The sequence below is a fragment of the Uloborus diversus genome, chromosome 6 (assembly GCF_026930045.1).
Source record: "Uloborus diversus isolate 005 chromosome 6, Udiv.v.3.1, whole genome shotgun sequence".
NCBI classification, from domain to species: domain Eukaryota; kingdom Metazoa; phylum Arthropoda; class Arachnida; order Araneae; family Uloboridae; genus Uloborus; species Uloborus diversus.
Window position 1 is genome coordinate 31,387,079 of NC_072736.1, and position 16,469 is coordinate 31,403,547.

The 16,469-nt window shown below is 31.8% G+C and overlaps 1 protein-coding gene across 1 annotated transcript; it reads right to left on the minus strand.

Annotated features, from left to right (window-relative positions):
- Window positions 1-9,403: 9,403 nt before the first annotated feature.
- Window positions 9,404-12,487, minus strand: LOC129224735 (gastrula zinc finger protein XlCGF8.2DB-like). The gene is made up of 2 exons (XM_054859283.1): window positions 12,352-12,487; window positions 9,404-10,616 (listed from the first exon to the last, which is right to left on the minus strand). Exon 2 carries the CDS (start codon window positions 10,479-10,481, stop codon window positions 9,531-9,533), a length of 951 nt encoding a protein of 316 aa, XP_054715258.1. The 5' UTR covers window positions 10,482-10,616; window positions 12,352-12,487; the 3' UTR covers window positions 9,404-9,530.
- Window positions 12,488-16,469: the final 3,982 nt, after the last annotated feature.

Genomic DNA, 16,469 nt, shown 5'->3' on the forward strand with positions numbered 1-16,469 from the left:
GTTGAGCTTTAAAATAAGTTAAACTGGATATACTACTTTGCTCCGTTTAAGTAAAGAAAAGAAAGATAACAGATCTTCAACTTTATTTTTTACAAAACAAGTTATTTCAAGGGTATATTCAAAGCTTCTCTTATTACTTACTTTACAGTTGATGAAATGTTTTCATGTTTAGCATATTTTCTGGGTAAAAAGCCACACTGGTATGCATCCCAACAAAAATGAGAAAAGGAAATATATTTTCTTCAAATATACACCATTATTATGTACTCTACTGGCAAACTTTTAAACTGTCTAATCCATGGTTTAACACCTGGAAAATACTGTAAATTTTCTTAGCATTAGCTTTAAAATGTGGATTATCATTTAAATGATTTAGCAGCATTAAAGTAATGCAAAAAAATTGAATGCAATTTCTAAAAAAGAATTTGGAGTTAATTTCTAAAATGTCTTCAAAAATGAAATTGAAAATAATAATTGTAAAAAATATTTTTAAAATTATCGTTTATGCACAAAGAGCAATAAAGAAGACGTATAGTTTGGCTCTGACAAGTTGACTTCTGATCGTTTGTAACGAACAATACCAGTTACTGAAATAAGGGTGAAGAAAGCCATTGTGAGTAACCTATGATTGGCAGTCTGCCAGTGTAAGAATTTTTCCTCTTTTAAATATAAATGGATTCGTCCAAGGTCAAACAACTTTTTACCAGGGTCAGACTATAACATTCATGATCTTGCTTTGTTTCATTAAACTCGCGTATAAATAACTGTTTGGCCAATTTTGAAACAAAACAAATCGTTACTCTTTTCATCTTTGCTTTAGCTAGAATATTTTTTGTTGCTCAGATGTGGATGCCTGTGTGGATGAACTGGCATACTCAAATCAAATACAAATAAATTATTTTGAATTACATTGCTAGCAAAATATATCTTCGTTTTTATTATGTTTATTTCACTGTTTAAAATTAATTCAATGCTATTTCATGTCCAATTCCTACACGAGGAGTTGATTATTATCATTTCAAAGATATGAAGATATGTGAGAATTTTAGTGGATATCTATTTAAATCAATTATAAGCTTAGATAACAAATGATTTCCAGGTTTAATTTTGCTCACATTAAATTACTTGAATTAATTTGATTTAACATACCCTGTAAATCTTCATAATTTTGCAAAAACATTTTTTGTTAAATGGCCTTGTTATGTAAGAGAACTATAAATTTCTTGAAAATATACTATTTCTGTGTCAGCACTTATTATATCACATGCACTAATGTATATTTATTTGATTGTTTTCTTTTTAATTTCCATATAAATTGTTTTATCACTTACTATGAAATTGTGTAAAAGCACTTGCAAATTTGGCATTTATGTGTTAAATAATAAATAAATAAAAATCCACATGGGTGATGGCAAGTGCATTATCTAAAGTACTATTTTATTACTTTGAAAACATAAACATCACTGATTTTGATGTAGATATTCAAATATACATATTAGTAACAAATATTATGTAGTTTTAAAGTATGATGTAAGTCTCTAATCAATAAATATATATTAGAAAAAATGGTTTAACTCAATTAATATGCATTCTAATGAACCGGTAATAATATAAAATTTTCCCTCTTTAAGAAATCTACATTGGATAATGTCTATATCAGACTATTCAGATGCCATCAATCTGATCATGGATATAGACTTAACTGAATCTATAGAATTTCTCTGAAAGTTAATACGCAGTTGGGAAATGGGAGAGAAAAAACACCAAGCAGTGAAGATAATTTTTGCAATGTAGTTATTCAGTTTAGAGGAGATAATGATTACAAAATTTATGATAAAAACACGATTGCATTTGCTTATAAAACACAAAACTTTTCGCATATCATGCTTTGTAGGAGAATTTGGAATCATTTGTTGTGATAATTTATCTTTCTCAAAATGAACATATTGAAAACTTGTATTGAAAATTACAATACATAAAGGAAGAACAGGGCAATATGAAAAATATTTTTCTAATAAACTATTTTCCATTTGAGGATTTAAAATGTTTTTGATCAAATGAATGAGTAAATGAAGGAATGAATGATTTAATAGTGAAACAATATAAATACAAATAAGAAAACATAACTGAGTGAATAATTACGAAAATGGATGAATGAATAAATAAGTGATTTATTAAATGAATGAATGAGTTTAAAAAAATTTATATTGTGGAACCCTGATTTTACGCTATCTGTCAAATCAGTGATAAAAACGTTCCATACTTAAAATCGGTACCATGTTAAAAATATATCCAAAATGTTTAAAAATTGACTCTTCCAATGAAGTTGTCTGAAAAATAATCTTTACCTGTTTTTTTTAGATATAATTCATTTATAGCCACCATCTGTACTAACATTTTTATGCAAATTTGCTTCTTAGTTGGCAAATTTGCAATTTACAAATAAAAAACAGTTTTTGAGTTTTTATGCTTAGAATTCTTTGATCAGCTGTGGATCTTCATCATCGAAAGCAGGTTGTAAATCTAGTATGGAAGAAATTCATGTTGTGATGAGACAATACTTGCATCAACAACTTCTGTAAAATTTTCAAGAAGAGTGTCGGCAGCTCTAGTCCTCAATTGTCATGAAAGAATATTAGACGATCAGAGGAAATACCTCTCGCAGACAAAGGACAATTAGACAGCAAAAAGAATACCGGTTTCAAACAGCTATAGAACAAATTTTACCTTAAAAATATAGAAATCTAAAAAAAAAATTGCGAGTCTTGTAGATAAAAAATTATTCTGTTTGTAGAAAAACGTATTAAGCAGACTTTCTAAAAAAAGGGCAACGTAAAATCCTTTTGCAGGGCCCAGCAGAAAATGACGTTGAAAGCATGAACATGCAAAACAGACAACGTAAAATCGGATCGGGATTCTACAATATTTCACTTTGCTTTGCATCCACTATAATATTAAAATCTGTTCGCGTCCGTCTGTCTGTCTGTCTGAAGATCGATCTCCTCGAGAACCGCTGCGAATCGAAAGTCGAACGAGATACCGATCAATTCGAAATTTTCCAAAGAAAACAATAGAACCAATCTCGTAATTGTACGACTTTAATTAGCGGAGATATTAATTAAAACGTTAATTAACATAACGTTATTCAGGAATTTTTATTTCTTTCCTGTTGCCATTTTGCGTATGAGCAAATAAAATTCTAATAATTGTTTTAAAAGAGATTTTTTTGGCTGCTGTCCAAATCTGAAAACAACGTTTCCATCCAGAATTTCATTTCAAATTAGTTTAAAATTGGTTGCTCTATTCGGATATAGCCTTTATTTTATCGTCTGTCCTTTTTTTTATTTTTTACATTCAACGTTCTTAACTCTTTTCCTCATATAAAAGTTGTTTCTTTAGCTATGTTTATTGATTGTAGTGTAAGTTTATCATTCACCGACCTCATATTTTGATACATTTAGGATGTGTGACTAATTATGTTTATTTTGTTGAACTTTTTCCCGTTACATGGGTGAGTTTTCGAATTGCAATAACTTTCTTTTTCTTTCCTGTTTCTATTTTTGAAATACATTACATGGGTGAGTTTTCGAATTGCAATAACTTTCTTTTTCTTTCCTGTTTCTATTTTTGGAATACAGTTTGTATCGGTAAAAGAACATGTTAAATTAAGATTGTTTGGATTTCTTTAAGTGAAACAGAGTTGAACAAAAAAATTGTTTTTAAGGATTTTAACTAAAGCTATCTTGGAGTCTGATGACTTGGTATTTAATTAATGCTTATTGGTATTTATTTAGTCTTGGTGCTTTAGTTTCACATAATCAATCAAAATGTGTGTGTCATTTTATGTAAAAAGATGATCGTAATTGTACATAAATATTTCAGATATAGTCTATCAGATTTAATTCAGTTTAAAGTGACCAGATATTATAGTTAATAATGCATATATTTTCATCTTTTGTGCTAATTGAAAATACTCATAACTTGTATCATTGATAACTATGATTAACGTTAAAGAGAATTTTGACAAAAATATGCTTTACTGGTGTTTTACAAACCTTGCATTACGCGTATTTATTTACTTAGCGCTTTAGAAACTGATGTCAGAGTAATACAAAAACATCAATTGGACATCTCTTTCATTTTTTAAGTAGCCCGTGCAACGCCGGGCACGCAGGCTAGTATACCCAATAAATTTTGTTTTAAAAACTGAATCATTTTATCATACCAAAATACTTTTGACAAACCATACAACATGTGCATCAAATTTTGAAAATAACTTTTATTATTTTATACTTCAATCTTTAGAGCTATTTATTTTTTGACTGGAATCAATTATATATTTAAAAAAGAAGTTCCCTCTAGAACTATACGAGCCTACTTTCCCATATACCCCTACTACTTTCTAGTACCTGATCAATATTCTCAAAAATAGCTAAAATCGCATATTGTTTCAAACAATTTTTTAAATATTTTAAGCTGATTTCTAGGAATAAAATATTCCTCACTCATCTAAAGAAAAAAAAAAAACAAACAAATAAAATAGCAGCACCTTTTAAACAAAGCAGCTAATGCACTTTTTCCCATTAAAATTTTTTTTTTTAACAGCTTTCGAAACGAAAGAATAATAATTAAAATTAATAAGCTCATTAAAATAAATACATCATTAAAAAAAATAGTTTCTTTTTCCCCTGCTGCCAAAAATATTTTTTTTAATGAATTAATACACTTACCAAAATAAATAAAAACAATAAAATGTCAACCTAAAGAAATAATTTTAATTGTCAAAAAAAAAAAAATCGTCTGTGCATATCGTTATGTAGAAACATAAATGATTTCGAGTTTATCTGCCGAAAACTGAATACCTAAATTAAAACTTTAGCGTGAAAATAAAAACAAGTCATATCAACAATAATTATTTCGCAGTTAAAACCATAGCTGTGGAGTCGGAGTCAATCTCATTTTGAGATAAAGGAGTTGGAGTCAATCATTTGTCCTCCGTGTATAAATTTTTGCCAAAGCTACGAAATCAGAGTCTGAGTCTGATTAATTGTCGGGCACAGGAGTCGGAGTCAGGTGCCCCTAAATTCTTATAGTTGGTGACTCTAGCGCATAAATTTTTCAAAATTAAAGACTAAAACCTGTAGGAGACCTTTCATCACGTTATAGAAATGGATGGGTTTAATCATTTCTCCCCAGAAACTTTCCCAAATTGAATATCTAAATGCGCAATTGGAAACCATCTTTGATGACATCAGGAGAAGGGATGAGATTCGGTAACTCTCTTCTGTAAATGGCTCCAAGTTGAAGTAATAAAAACAAAATTTTATAGGATTTTAATAATGTTGGAGGAGGGCAGAATTGCACTCTCTGGGAAAAATTTCAAAATCGAGTTTCTTAAAATGAAATCTTAGACGATTTTTAATGAGATGGGAGCAGGGCAAAAATCAGGGACAACCTGTGAAAGTTTTGAACTCACAAGTAAACAATATACAAATTTTCTTATTGTATTTTTTTTATGTATGATAACATGAAGCAGTTGAATTATCACAAACAATAGTTCAAAATCACAAAAAGACATATTGCACAAAGTCTAATACTACATAATTCACCGCAAGAACCGAAATAGGGAACAGCAAGTTCAAGAAATTCGCCTTGAATGCTCAACCTTATGTACTATCAAAATAGCATTCACGGGTCCACATTAGGAAGAAAAATGCTAATGCATGCATTAAGTAGCATCACATGCTTTCAGTGAAATAAACTTTTGTGCTTTTGAACAGTATGTTTAGACACAACAAGGCAATAGTTTTTCCTTTTAGATAAACAGCAACACCGATTGCTTGTTTTAATGAGCAGCATAATTTCATCACCACCATTAGATATAATGAAAATTTAAGTTTTTTTGTTTGGAGATTTTTCTCTAATTTGGAGCATTTTGGATTGGTAGAGCTCAGCTCCTTTTTGATTTTGGCGCCGTCGTGCACAGCACGACCTTGGACATAGGGACGATGCAGCTCTGGTCCTAGATGTATACTTCCAATTGCAAAAATGTTCAAAATCAGATGCAGAGTTGAGACATTGAAGTTTGAAGCAAAAATAAAAACGAGTCAAAAAATACAAAATTTAACTTTCTATATGGGCCCTAGGTCCCATAACTAATATTTAGACAAATAACCTCCATTAAAAACTATTACTGATACAAAAAATTTGACATTTTTGAGACCAAAACTCAAGGAGATATTCCAGTTCAAAAATTTAAGGGACCATACTGAAGATGAGATTGGAACTTATCGTCCTTTCAGAAGTACGAAAGGTTGTCAAAGTAAGAAAAACAAGGTATTTATATTTTTCATCACTATTCAAACATAAATGCAAGTGTTGCCACTATACGCAAAAACACAATACAAAACTTCAAACAATTTGAAAAACTGCACTCTATGCACACATGTAATTTTTTTCACTTGTTAGACGCTATATTTTCCTCCATAAGGTATTATTGACGGCGAGTGAAAAGTGGTGTAACTCACAAAATGCTGCGTTTCATATCTCGGTGAATATTGGCCATACTCATTTCAAACGTTTTGCGTTGGAATTAATTTTCAATGGATATTATTTTCCTAATTATAAGTTAGGGGACCTGGGGCCAGTATAAAAAGTTAAATTTTGTATTTTTATACTTATTTTTATTTTTACTTCAAACTTTCAACATCATAACTCTGCAGCTGATTTTGATTATTTTTGCAATTGGAAGTATACATCTAGGACTAATAGTTACGAAAATAAAGGTATCGCAGGTTAAAACGGAACACCCTGTCTATGCACAACATAAAAAGAAAACATAAATTAATTTAGTGTTTATAAAAAGGAGCTGGATATGTTTGTCTATTGGAGGTCCTTAAAAGTTTTTCTCTGTGGTCGTTTTCTGAAGAGCATTAACACATCTATGATCATTTAAGTCATTTGCATGATAGAATTTCTCTTCACTAACAAATCAGAACATTGTTTGCTATTGTCAAGGAATGGCTCAAGATTTTCAATGTGACTGTTTTTGGTTGTGTGTCATTGATGTCAGTATCCTTGTAGATTTTGTCCTCATTGGTCACTAAGCAAAAGCTCTTCTTCCAATGATTTCTGATGTTCTAAACTGTTATGAGTTTCATAACTTTACTCCTGGAAGGAGTTCTAGAACCAATTGCATTATATGTCTCCAGTGACCCCAACTCGATTATTAGTGCAACAAAATGCAGTTTATTATTTCAATCTCAGGAGTTTAGATTTTGAAAGAGGGGAAAATTTTATCTGTTTGCATTGCCGCATCCGCATAAAACCAAAACTCATCCACGTAAAATGAAATAAAGATGTCAAACCTTAAACGGTGTATAATCAGAACTGCGTAAAATAAACCCGCATACAACCAGGGTCTACTGTATTAGCTAAAGATCCAAGAAAGAGTAATAAATAAACTACAGTAGAGAATCAATTATCCAGCGGTATCCCGGATATCTGAATTTCTCGGTTTTCTGGATCGCTAAAAAGCTCTGTTGGCCGATTGTTTATAAAACTTAAATTACTATAATAAATAGTAATACATATTAAAAAAAGGAGAAAACAGTTCAGAAATGCTTATCAATATCGAAACATTAAAAACTACTAGTGAAAGAATAATTTAAACACCAAAAAACTTCAAGTAAATCATAAGACCTGAGACCCTAACATTCAATCTGAAAAAGAAAAAAACCACTACTTTTCGATATTTTAAAATGAAAAAAAAATGAAGGGAAGGGTTAGAAACAAGTTTTTGAACGTAAATGTGCGATTTTCCTGCTGTAGTGTATGAAATTATTATTTTTTTTCAATTTTTTATAAAGATTTTGAGTTGGCGATTACGGTGGTTATTGATAACTATTGCTTTTTGCAATATCAATAGGAATTTGATTTATACGTTTTTGCAGCCTTATTAGTCTTGCATTTAATGATTTCTAGATTCCACGATCAACTATCCGGAAAATTCGCGAATCTTGTTTTTGGTGTTTCTCGCAATTTCAGGGCGTCACTTACGCTCTAAACGGCTTTAATTTTAAAGGCCACTCAATAAAATATTGCATTAAAATGTGACAATATTCATTTCTTTAGTGTTCAGTTGGAATAAAACGCAAAAATTTCCGACTTACGAGTGTACTTCTTAATTCAAGAAAATATTTCGGAAATTTTGCCGGGCGTATAGGATAACCCTTTGAAATTCGTTTTTGTAAACATTTTTCCCAGTCATACGTGAGTAATATGGTATTTTTTAAGAAACAGTTTATATTCCTTTAAGTATTTCAAAGAAATATTTAGTTTTTCAAAACTGAAAATGCGTATTTTAAAAATAAATGGCGGAAAATCGGCAAGAAGTTGCCGGTTTTCTGGTTCCCAGATAAAAGGTTCTGCACTGTATAAGCAAATATTGCTCAAACTGATTCTACTTTTGAAGAATTTACAGTACATTTATGAAATGATAAGATTCAAAAGCTATCTTGTTTGATAAAATAATACTTATTTGATTAAATATTAAATTTAAGCAGTGTTCTCAGCTTTGGAAAAAAAACCGAGTTGTAATATTATTCTTCTGTTAATTTTACTGCTTTTATCACTTCATACCTTATCGAATTGGTCTTTAAAACTTTAATTGCCTCGGTTAAGAGAAAACAAAAGCTGAGTCACTTGGATAGTATCTAAAAAGGAGATTAAACATTTGCTCTAGCCAATTTTATCCCGGATATAGATAATTAGTATCAATGCATCAAATGCAGGGCTCATAGTAAATATCTACGTTTATTTGGAATCAATTTAAAAATCTAATTATAGATAATTAATGTATCCTTTGGTTTTCTCCCTCTTTAGCTTACAACGAGAACAATATAAATATAAAATATATAGGGTGGGGGGGGGGGGGGGGGGGCACAGACATGTTTAATGTAGAAAAGGAGGCCATGAGTCAAAAAAGGTTGAGAACCCTTGATCTAAATGGCTGTCCGGTAGAGAATAGGGTTAAGCTTGGAGCTCAAATGGAAAAATATTACTAATTATGATATATATATATATATATATATATATATATATATATATATATATATATATATATATATATATATATATATATATATATATATATATATATATATATATATATATTAGAATCTTTTTTCTTACATAACATTAAGAACATGTGGTTTAATTGAGCAGAAATACATTTTCCCACTTTCTTAAAACATTCAAAAAGCAAAGAATTAAAAACTTGTTTATTTGCAACAGGAAAAATTAACATTTTATGAGTAACACGAAAGTTAGTAAAATAATAAAAATAGCTAACAAAAATTAACTTTTTAACAGAAGTTTGCAAAGATTTGCCGAAGTAAATATTTTCAACCATTCCTTAATTCCATTCATCTTTGAAAGTAGATGACAATTTGCTTTTAACTCCCCCCCCCCCCCCCATTTTTACACAACATACAAAAAAAAACAAGCATTATACATAATTAACTTCACTCTCACACCACTTTAACATTTTCTTCACTTTCATATTCTTTTATTTCCTCTTCTTTTTCATGAGGATGAAATTTTTTTACGTGCCTCCTTAGATATTTCTGAAGCAGAAAGCGATTCCCGCACAAATCACAATAGATAGGGCTTTCTTGGGCGTGAATTTTTTCATGAATACTAAGAACACTTTTGTTAGCAAATGCTTTTCCGCAATGACAAGAAAATGGTTTCTCCTTTGTATGTATCCTTATGTGTACAATAAGATCTTTCCTAACATTAAATGTTTTCCCGCAAAAATCACACATGTGAGGTTTATCTCCAGTGTGAGATCTAATATGAACATTAAGATTACTCTGCTGAGAAAAGTTTTTGCCACAAACAATACACATAAATGGTTTTTCTTTAGTATGTACTCGAATATGCTTGGTTAAGTCTCCTTTAACAGCGAAACGTTTATCACATTGCTCACAGGAATACTGTTTCTCAGTCTCATGACGTAATAGATGAGTCTTTAAGTTGCTTTTTCCGACAAATGACATTCCGCAAGTGTCGCATGAATGAGGTTTCTCGCCAGTGTGAGATTTCATGTGGACGTTAAGATTACTCTGTTGCGAGAAATCTTTGTCACAGTAAAGACACGGAAATGGCTTCTCTTTAGTGTGAACTCTCAAATGTTTGATTAAATCTCCCTTAACTGTGAAGTATTTGCCACAACGCTCACACTGAAAATGTTTTTCTGGGTTGTGGAACTCTAAATGTTTTTTCAAAAAACAATTTTTTGAGAAAGTTTTTCCACATTGCTTACAAACAAAAGGTTTATCTCCAAAATGGGTCTTCAAATGGCACGTAAGACTTTTCTTGTTATAAAATACTTCATTACATTCTTCGCAAGGAAAAACCATAGAATTTTTAATGCTTTTGCATGAATTCTCAGCTTGGGTCTTTGCTTGAAGAGACATACTGGCTAAAATAAATCCAAAATTTTAAACTGAAGCATTAATTTATCTCAATTTGATTTTTATTTGATTTTCCTTTCCTCAACAGGAAAAATCTTTCTTCATTATTTAACTTAAAAAGTTGCTCTTTTTTTCTTCCTGTAAAAGAACGTCAGATTTAATTTAAGAATGAGAAATCATTATATTCATTTATTCTGATTTTGATTCATTAAAGCGGCTGGTTAAAACGGTACTTTTCCATTAGATGTATGTCACTTAGTTCATTCTTTATTTTGATGATATTAATTTATTTATTGTTATTGCAAACTAAAATTTTGTAGATGGTGACATTCAACAACTTCAATTTCTTAATTTTAGGGTTGTCGTACGCTTTTAAATATCGCTTATCTCTTTAAGAAAACTTTTTTTTCCTTGCCCCTTATATGGGACCAAGGGTGCCCATATAAGGGGCAAGGGGGGGGGGGGGGGTTCGAGCCCCCCTTGGAAATTTAGAACTACCTTGTTTTTAGAACTTTTTTCTTTGCAAAAATATAAAATATTTCTTCTCTAGCCATTAATTAAAAGTGTCAAATTTTAATGACTCTAATCTGTCCTGAAATCTGCCTCCATGGTTAAAATTTCTGAGCCACCCCCCCCCCCTTTTAATTTTGTATATGGGTGCCCATGTTTGGGACACAGCCTCCTCAAAAAACAACACAGATGGTCACATGGTAGACTCCCTTCTTCCAGTTCAGAGCTACATTTTAGTTTTATGAAATATTAACATGAGAAAATTTTAAACACACTTATTAAGTTTTTTCTTCCTTCTTGTAACAAATGAATCAATTTTATCATTTTTCAATTGATCATTAATTTTGAACTCAGAAAAGTGGAGGAGCTAAGCCCCTTTACATTTGAAAGTGAGGGAGCAGTCGCCCCCTTGCCTCTGCATAAAAGCCACCTATGCACCTGGCTGTGCCAATGGCGCATTGAGTACTGAATTTTAAAATTGCAATCTGAATCGACAAAACTGCTTCATTCATTTAATATTAGGCTATATAATCAATTCTTGCTTTAATGATATCCATGGGAATAGTGAAATCATTTTTCTGGAACGAAATTTCGTTTTGGATACCAACATTACAAATGTTCCCACACTGAATTGAATTTCAGTTGGGGTTTACCAACCTCTTTGCCAAAAAACAAGATTTTGCTAAAACAGGAACTGACTGTATTGCCTTAAGTGAAAGTCTTACATATGAAACTCGACATGCATTTTTATGTCTGTACATTAAAAAAAATAATTTAAAAATGCCATTCTCATTGGTTTAAAAACCCTTCATATGGCCTTACATATAGTTTAATTCATTTTATCAGCTCTGAGGCAAATTATGTTTGTTCACTAACACAGACTAACCTTAAATAATAGTAGTTTGAGAGCATATACCTCAACTTTTATCAGCATTTTTTAGACAAGGTCCAATTTAAAATTTAAACACATTAATTTCCTATATCAGATGAATCAATTGAATTTTAAAAACTGAATTGTGGAGTTTTATCCATAATTTTGATAAAATTTTCAGTGACATAAATCATTTATGTTCATAAGAGTTCTCTCGATCCATAGAAATTCTAACAAAATCTTTGTGTGACTTTAAATAGGTTCAAAAAAGGAAAAAAATGATAGAATAAAGAAAGAAAAAAAGTTTTTAAGCTATTTAAGTAAACAAATAAAAATGGTGCTCAACATTTTCATTCACCACTCGATGCAAAAAAAAAAAAAAAAGTGAATACATTTATGGATTATAAATAAACCAAGATTTATTCCATTTTCAAACTGACAAAACCAAAAGAGAACAAAAAATACACTATCTGAGAATCAAACAAAACATACTTTTAGTCGTACTGCAAAAAGAAATTATTTATCAAAAAAGTAAATGGTGGAGCCAGGGTTTTTTCCGCAGTTTCATAAACAAGAAATAATTACAAACAGCAATTTTTTTAATTTCAGATTCGAGCGTTGCCAAATTAATCAATTAACGCAATTAAACTCCAGCAACTATTAAAAACAAAATAAAATCAACTCCTCTTCTATTTTTGTTGCGATGGTAACCACATGATTGATTGATCGAATCAATTGAATTGAACGGAGTTGAAGGACGAAAACTCCTTCCTCCATGAATGAACTCAAAGGTTATGTTCGAATTGCAACTCCAACGCTCGAATACGCTACCTTTCAGTGATTTTTAAAACTAAAGAAAAAGGTAAAACAATGCGTTCCACGTGCGTCTGTTGGTAAACATACGCAGTTTGTTATGAATATTTATTAACGCATTCAATGTTTCTTAGATTGCTTTTCAGCAACAGAAATTGTTTCTTCCTTTAATTGTCTTCTCGAGCTTCTCAAAATTATGTTAGTTTTCATTATTTCCCTCTAAAAAGTGAGATGATTGTCGTAAATGGCGAAAGCGTAAACACAAGAAAACTCTGGATTAACAAAATTTGCATTAGCATAAACTTCTCGTCTGTTCAATGCATTTTTTTTTTTTTTTTTTTTAAAGAGGATAACGGTATACCAAGTAATTTGTTTTTTGAGCAATCACGATTGCTTACTGCTCTCATTTGACCGTTTTTGGTGTCCGTGCCTTTTTCAACTTGGACCAGAAGCCTTTGCAGCACCACCGCCCACCGTCCTCTGCTGGCGGTTTTGAGCTATCCGATCTCCTGGTCGGAGGTGTCCATGTCCTACACACACGCACGTTCACACACATACACACACACGACTTCACACACGTCTACGTGCATACACACAGGTCAACGCACACACACAGCTATGCACACGTAACCGCCCAGGAGGAGAGGCAGGCTTGGGGGGACAGGAGTCGTTTCTAGAAACAATAACTCCAATGAGTAGGGTCCTGTCTCAGTTCGTGATTGCGAAAAACATAATTTGGATTCAAAATTTCAGAATTCAAATTAATTTTATTTTTTTTATTCAATATGGGTTTTTTGAGCAATCACGGTTGCTTATTGTTCTCATTTGACTGCTTTGATGTGCTATGATTTTATTTTCCCCCCGCCATCGCCACCCTCTGCAGCATCACCGTCGACCAGATCCTCACGATGCTGCTCCTATGGACACGTTTAGTGTGACGTCAGGGGTTGCCAGAAACACGGGGAAGTTTCCAATCATGCCGTTGCTATGCGCGTTGCTAAGGGAGAATCAGCATAGGATCTTCGTACGAATAGGGTTAGATCTAGAGCGATGTTTAATTGATGTTTTTTTGCAAATTAAATGCTTTAAATATTTTATTTTAGTGGTTTCAAGTTACATATAAGCGACCCATAGACATAATTTGACGAGTATCGAGAGTTTTTACATGTGAATCGGGTTAAATTTCGGCAAAACATAGACTTTATCTGGAATACAAGTGTTTTTTCTAGAGTTACACTCTTCTTATTGTTATTTCTTTTTCTTTGAGGGGAGGGGAACAGGTCCGCCATTTGAGAGGGTCAGGAGAGGCATTGCCCCTCTCTTGCTTTTGGAAAATAACTGTATTTCTACAAATTTGGCGCAATTTTTGCTGTTTTTTTTTCGACGCAACATACATTGACTATTTGCCTTTTTCACGTACCCTTCTAGAAAATTTGAAATAGCATGCCTTGGGGGGGGGGGGGAGATATTTTTTTTTAAGTTTAGGGCGAAATTTAATTATTATTATTATTATTATTATTATTATTTGAGGAAGAGGAGTAGTTTTAATTGAAGTGTATGCATTCGTTTCTTTAGAAGACGAGAGGCCATGTCAGCCTAGTCAGATACCTGGAGGGGGGGGGGATTTTTTTCCATTTGCTCCAGTAATAATGCATATTTTAATAAAACTCCATTCCTTCGAACTCTTTGGGGGAAAGGGAGAATTGCGTGTTTTCTCCGAATTGTCACGAGTATTTTAATCTTTTTTTTTTTAATATATATTCCAAGTCGGGGGATTTTTACTTCACTCTACTTGTTATACATATTTTTTACATCAGTATACATAAATATATATTGAAAATTTCAGTTTGTTCAACTATTTGCAATGCATAGTTCATTTAAACTTTTTTTCTTCGGGGGGAGGGGATATTTCTTCTTGCTGTGCGTAATTTTAAGTAATTGCTCTTTGGGGGGGGGTGAAGATACACATATTATTTTTTTTCTAGTTTCAATGGGAACTTTATCAATTTCTTCAAGCTAGTTTTTATTCGTGTTCGGAATAGAGCTCAAATTAGAGTTTAGCTTAAAATATGTGTGGGTTCTCGCAGAAGAAAAACTTTTAAATTAAAATATCCCTATCAAACACGCATTAGGATAAGGACAATGTAACCTAACGTCCCCCTCCCACCCGAAAAAAAAAATTTCATGCAAACAAGCATCACAATCGAAAAAAGTAAAAATTCTCCTTCCCCAAACAAAAAATAACTTATATAATTAAAAAAAAAAATCCCGCTCGCAGAAAATAATTTTATCAAATTCTTACTAAGCTTTAAACAAGATTTTAAAAAAAAATCTCCCTCGTCCCGTCATTTCAAATTTTTCTACGAAGGGGTGGAAGGGGGGGGGGAAGTTGCAAATCATATATAGTCAATGCATATTGCATCAAAAGACAAAAAGTTACGCCCAAATTTGTAGAAATACAGCAATTTTCCGAAAGCGGAGGAGGGGAGCAATGCCTCTCCTGACCCTCTCAAATGGCGGAGCTGTTCCCCTCATCCCAAAGAAAAATAAATAACTATAAGAAGAGTGTATAACTCTAGAAAACACACTTGTATTCCACATCAGTCTATGTTCTGCCGAATTTTAACCCGATTCACATGTAAAAGCTATCGATACTCGTCAAATGATGTATACAGGTGGCTTATATGTAACTTGAAACCACTAAAAAAATTATTTAAAGCATTTAATTGGCAAGAAACCATCAATTAAACATCGCTCTAACCCTATTCGTACGGAGATCCTATGTTGTTTCTTCCTTAGCAACGCGCATAGCAACGGCATGATTGGAAACTTCCCCGAGTTTCTGGCAACCCCTGACGTCACCACTAAACGTGTCTATAGCGAAAGCCGTCTCCAAAGTTTCGTCCATATACTACACACACACACACACACATATATACATATATATACATACATACACCTACACACACACGCATACATACAGACACCTACACAAACACACACACAACTACCAACACACTCATGCCTGCACACAGACACAAACACATATGCCTGCACACAAACACACATACCCCCCCTCCCACACACACAACACACACACGCCTACATACACACTTACACTCGTGATTGCAAAAAACATAATTTGAATTCAAGATGTCAAAATTCAAATTAATTTTATAATATTTTTTAATCTTAAGCTCGAAAGAAGGATTTGATAACATAAACAAAAGAATTAAGGCTTTCATCTCCGCCTCGTTTAAAAATGATTAATTTAACTAACCTAATTTTACTGCAGCGTTTGGTTGGAATGAACAGTTTGCAAAATATTTTCTTGACTATATTATCGTAGAACGAAATGAAAAATTTTTAACGCTGAGAATTTTCATCGCCAAAATAGTGGGATTATTGTTTAGGGTTATAGTTTAAGTATTGTGCGTGCGAGCAAAGAACCCTTGGCGAGATTTCGTTGTAAGTTGTAAACCATTTTTATTTTTTATCATGTGTGTAATAAAATAGTAGAAAGTTTAAAGAAATAATGGAAGATCAATTAAAAAGAAAACTACCACCATGTATCCGTGAGAATTTTATTGATGATGCATGACAGAATTAATCATAATTCAGAAATGAGAAACTTACGAAACAGAAAAAGTTAAAATTAACCGATTCGGCAATTTGAGAAATAACTCAGCCACAAATGTAAAACAATTATCGCTAGCCAAACATGACAAAGAAACATCATCTTCCTCTTTTGATAATCAATAGTAATGTCATAAAATTAAATCATCTAGCATTAAATT

What these genes read in the sequence shown, in the direction of transcription:
- LOC129224735 (XM_054859283.1), bottom strand. Translation starts at nt 10,481, where the DNA reads ATGTCTCTTCAAGCAAAGACCCAAGCTGAGAATTCATGCAAAAGCATT.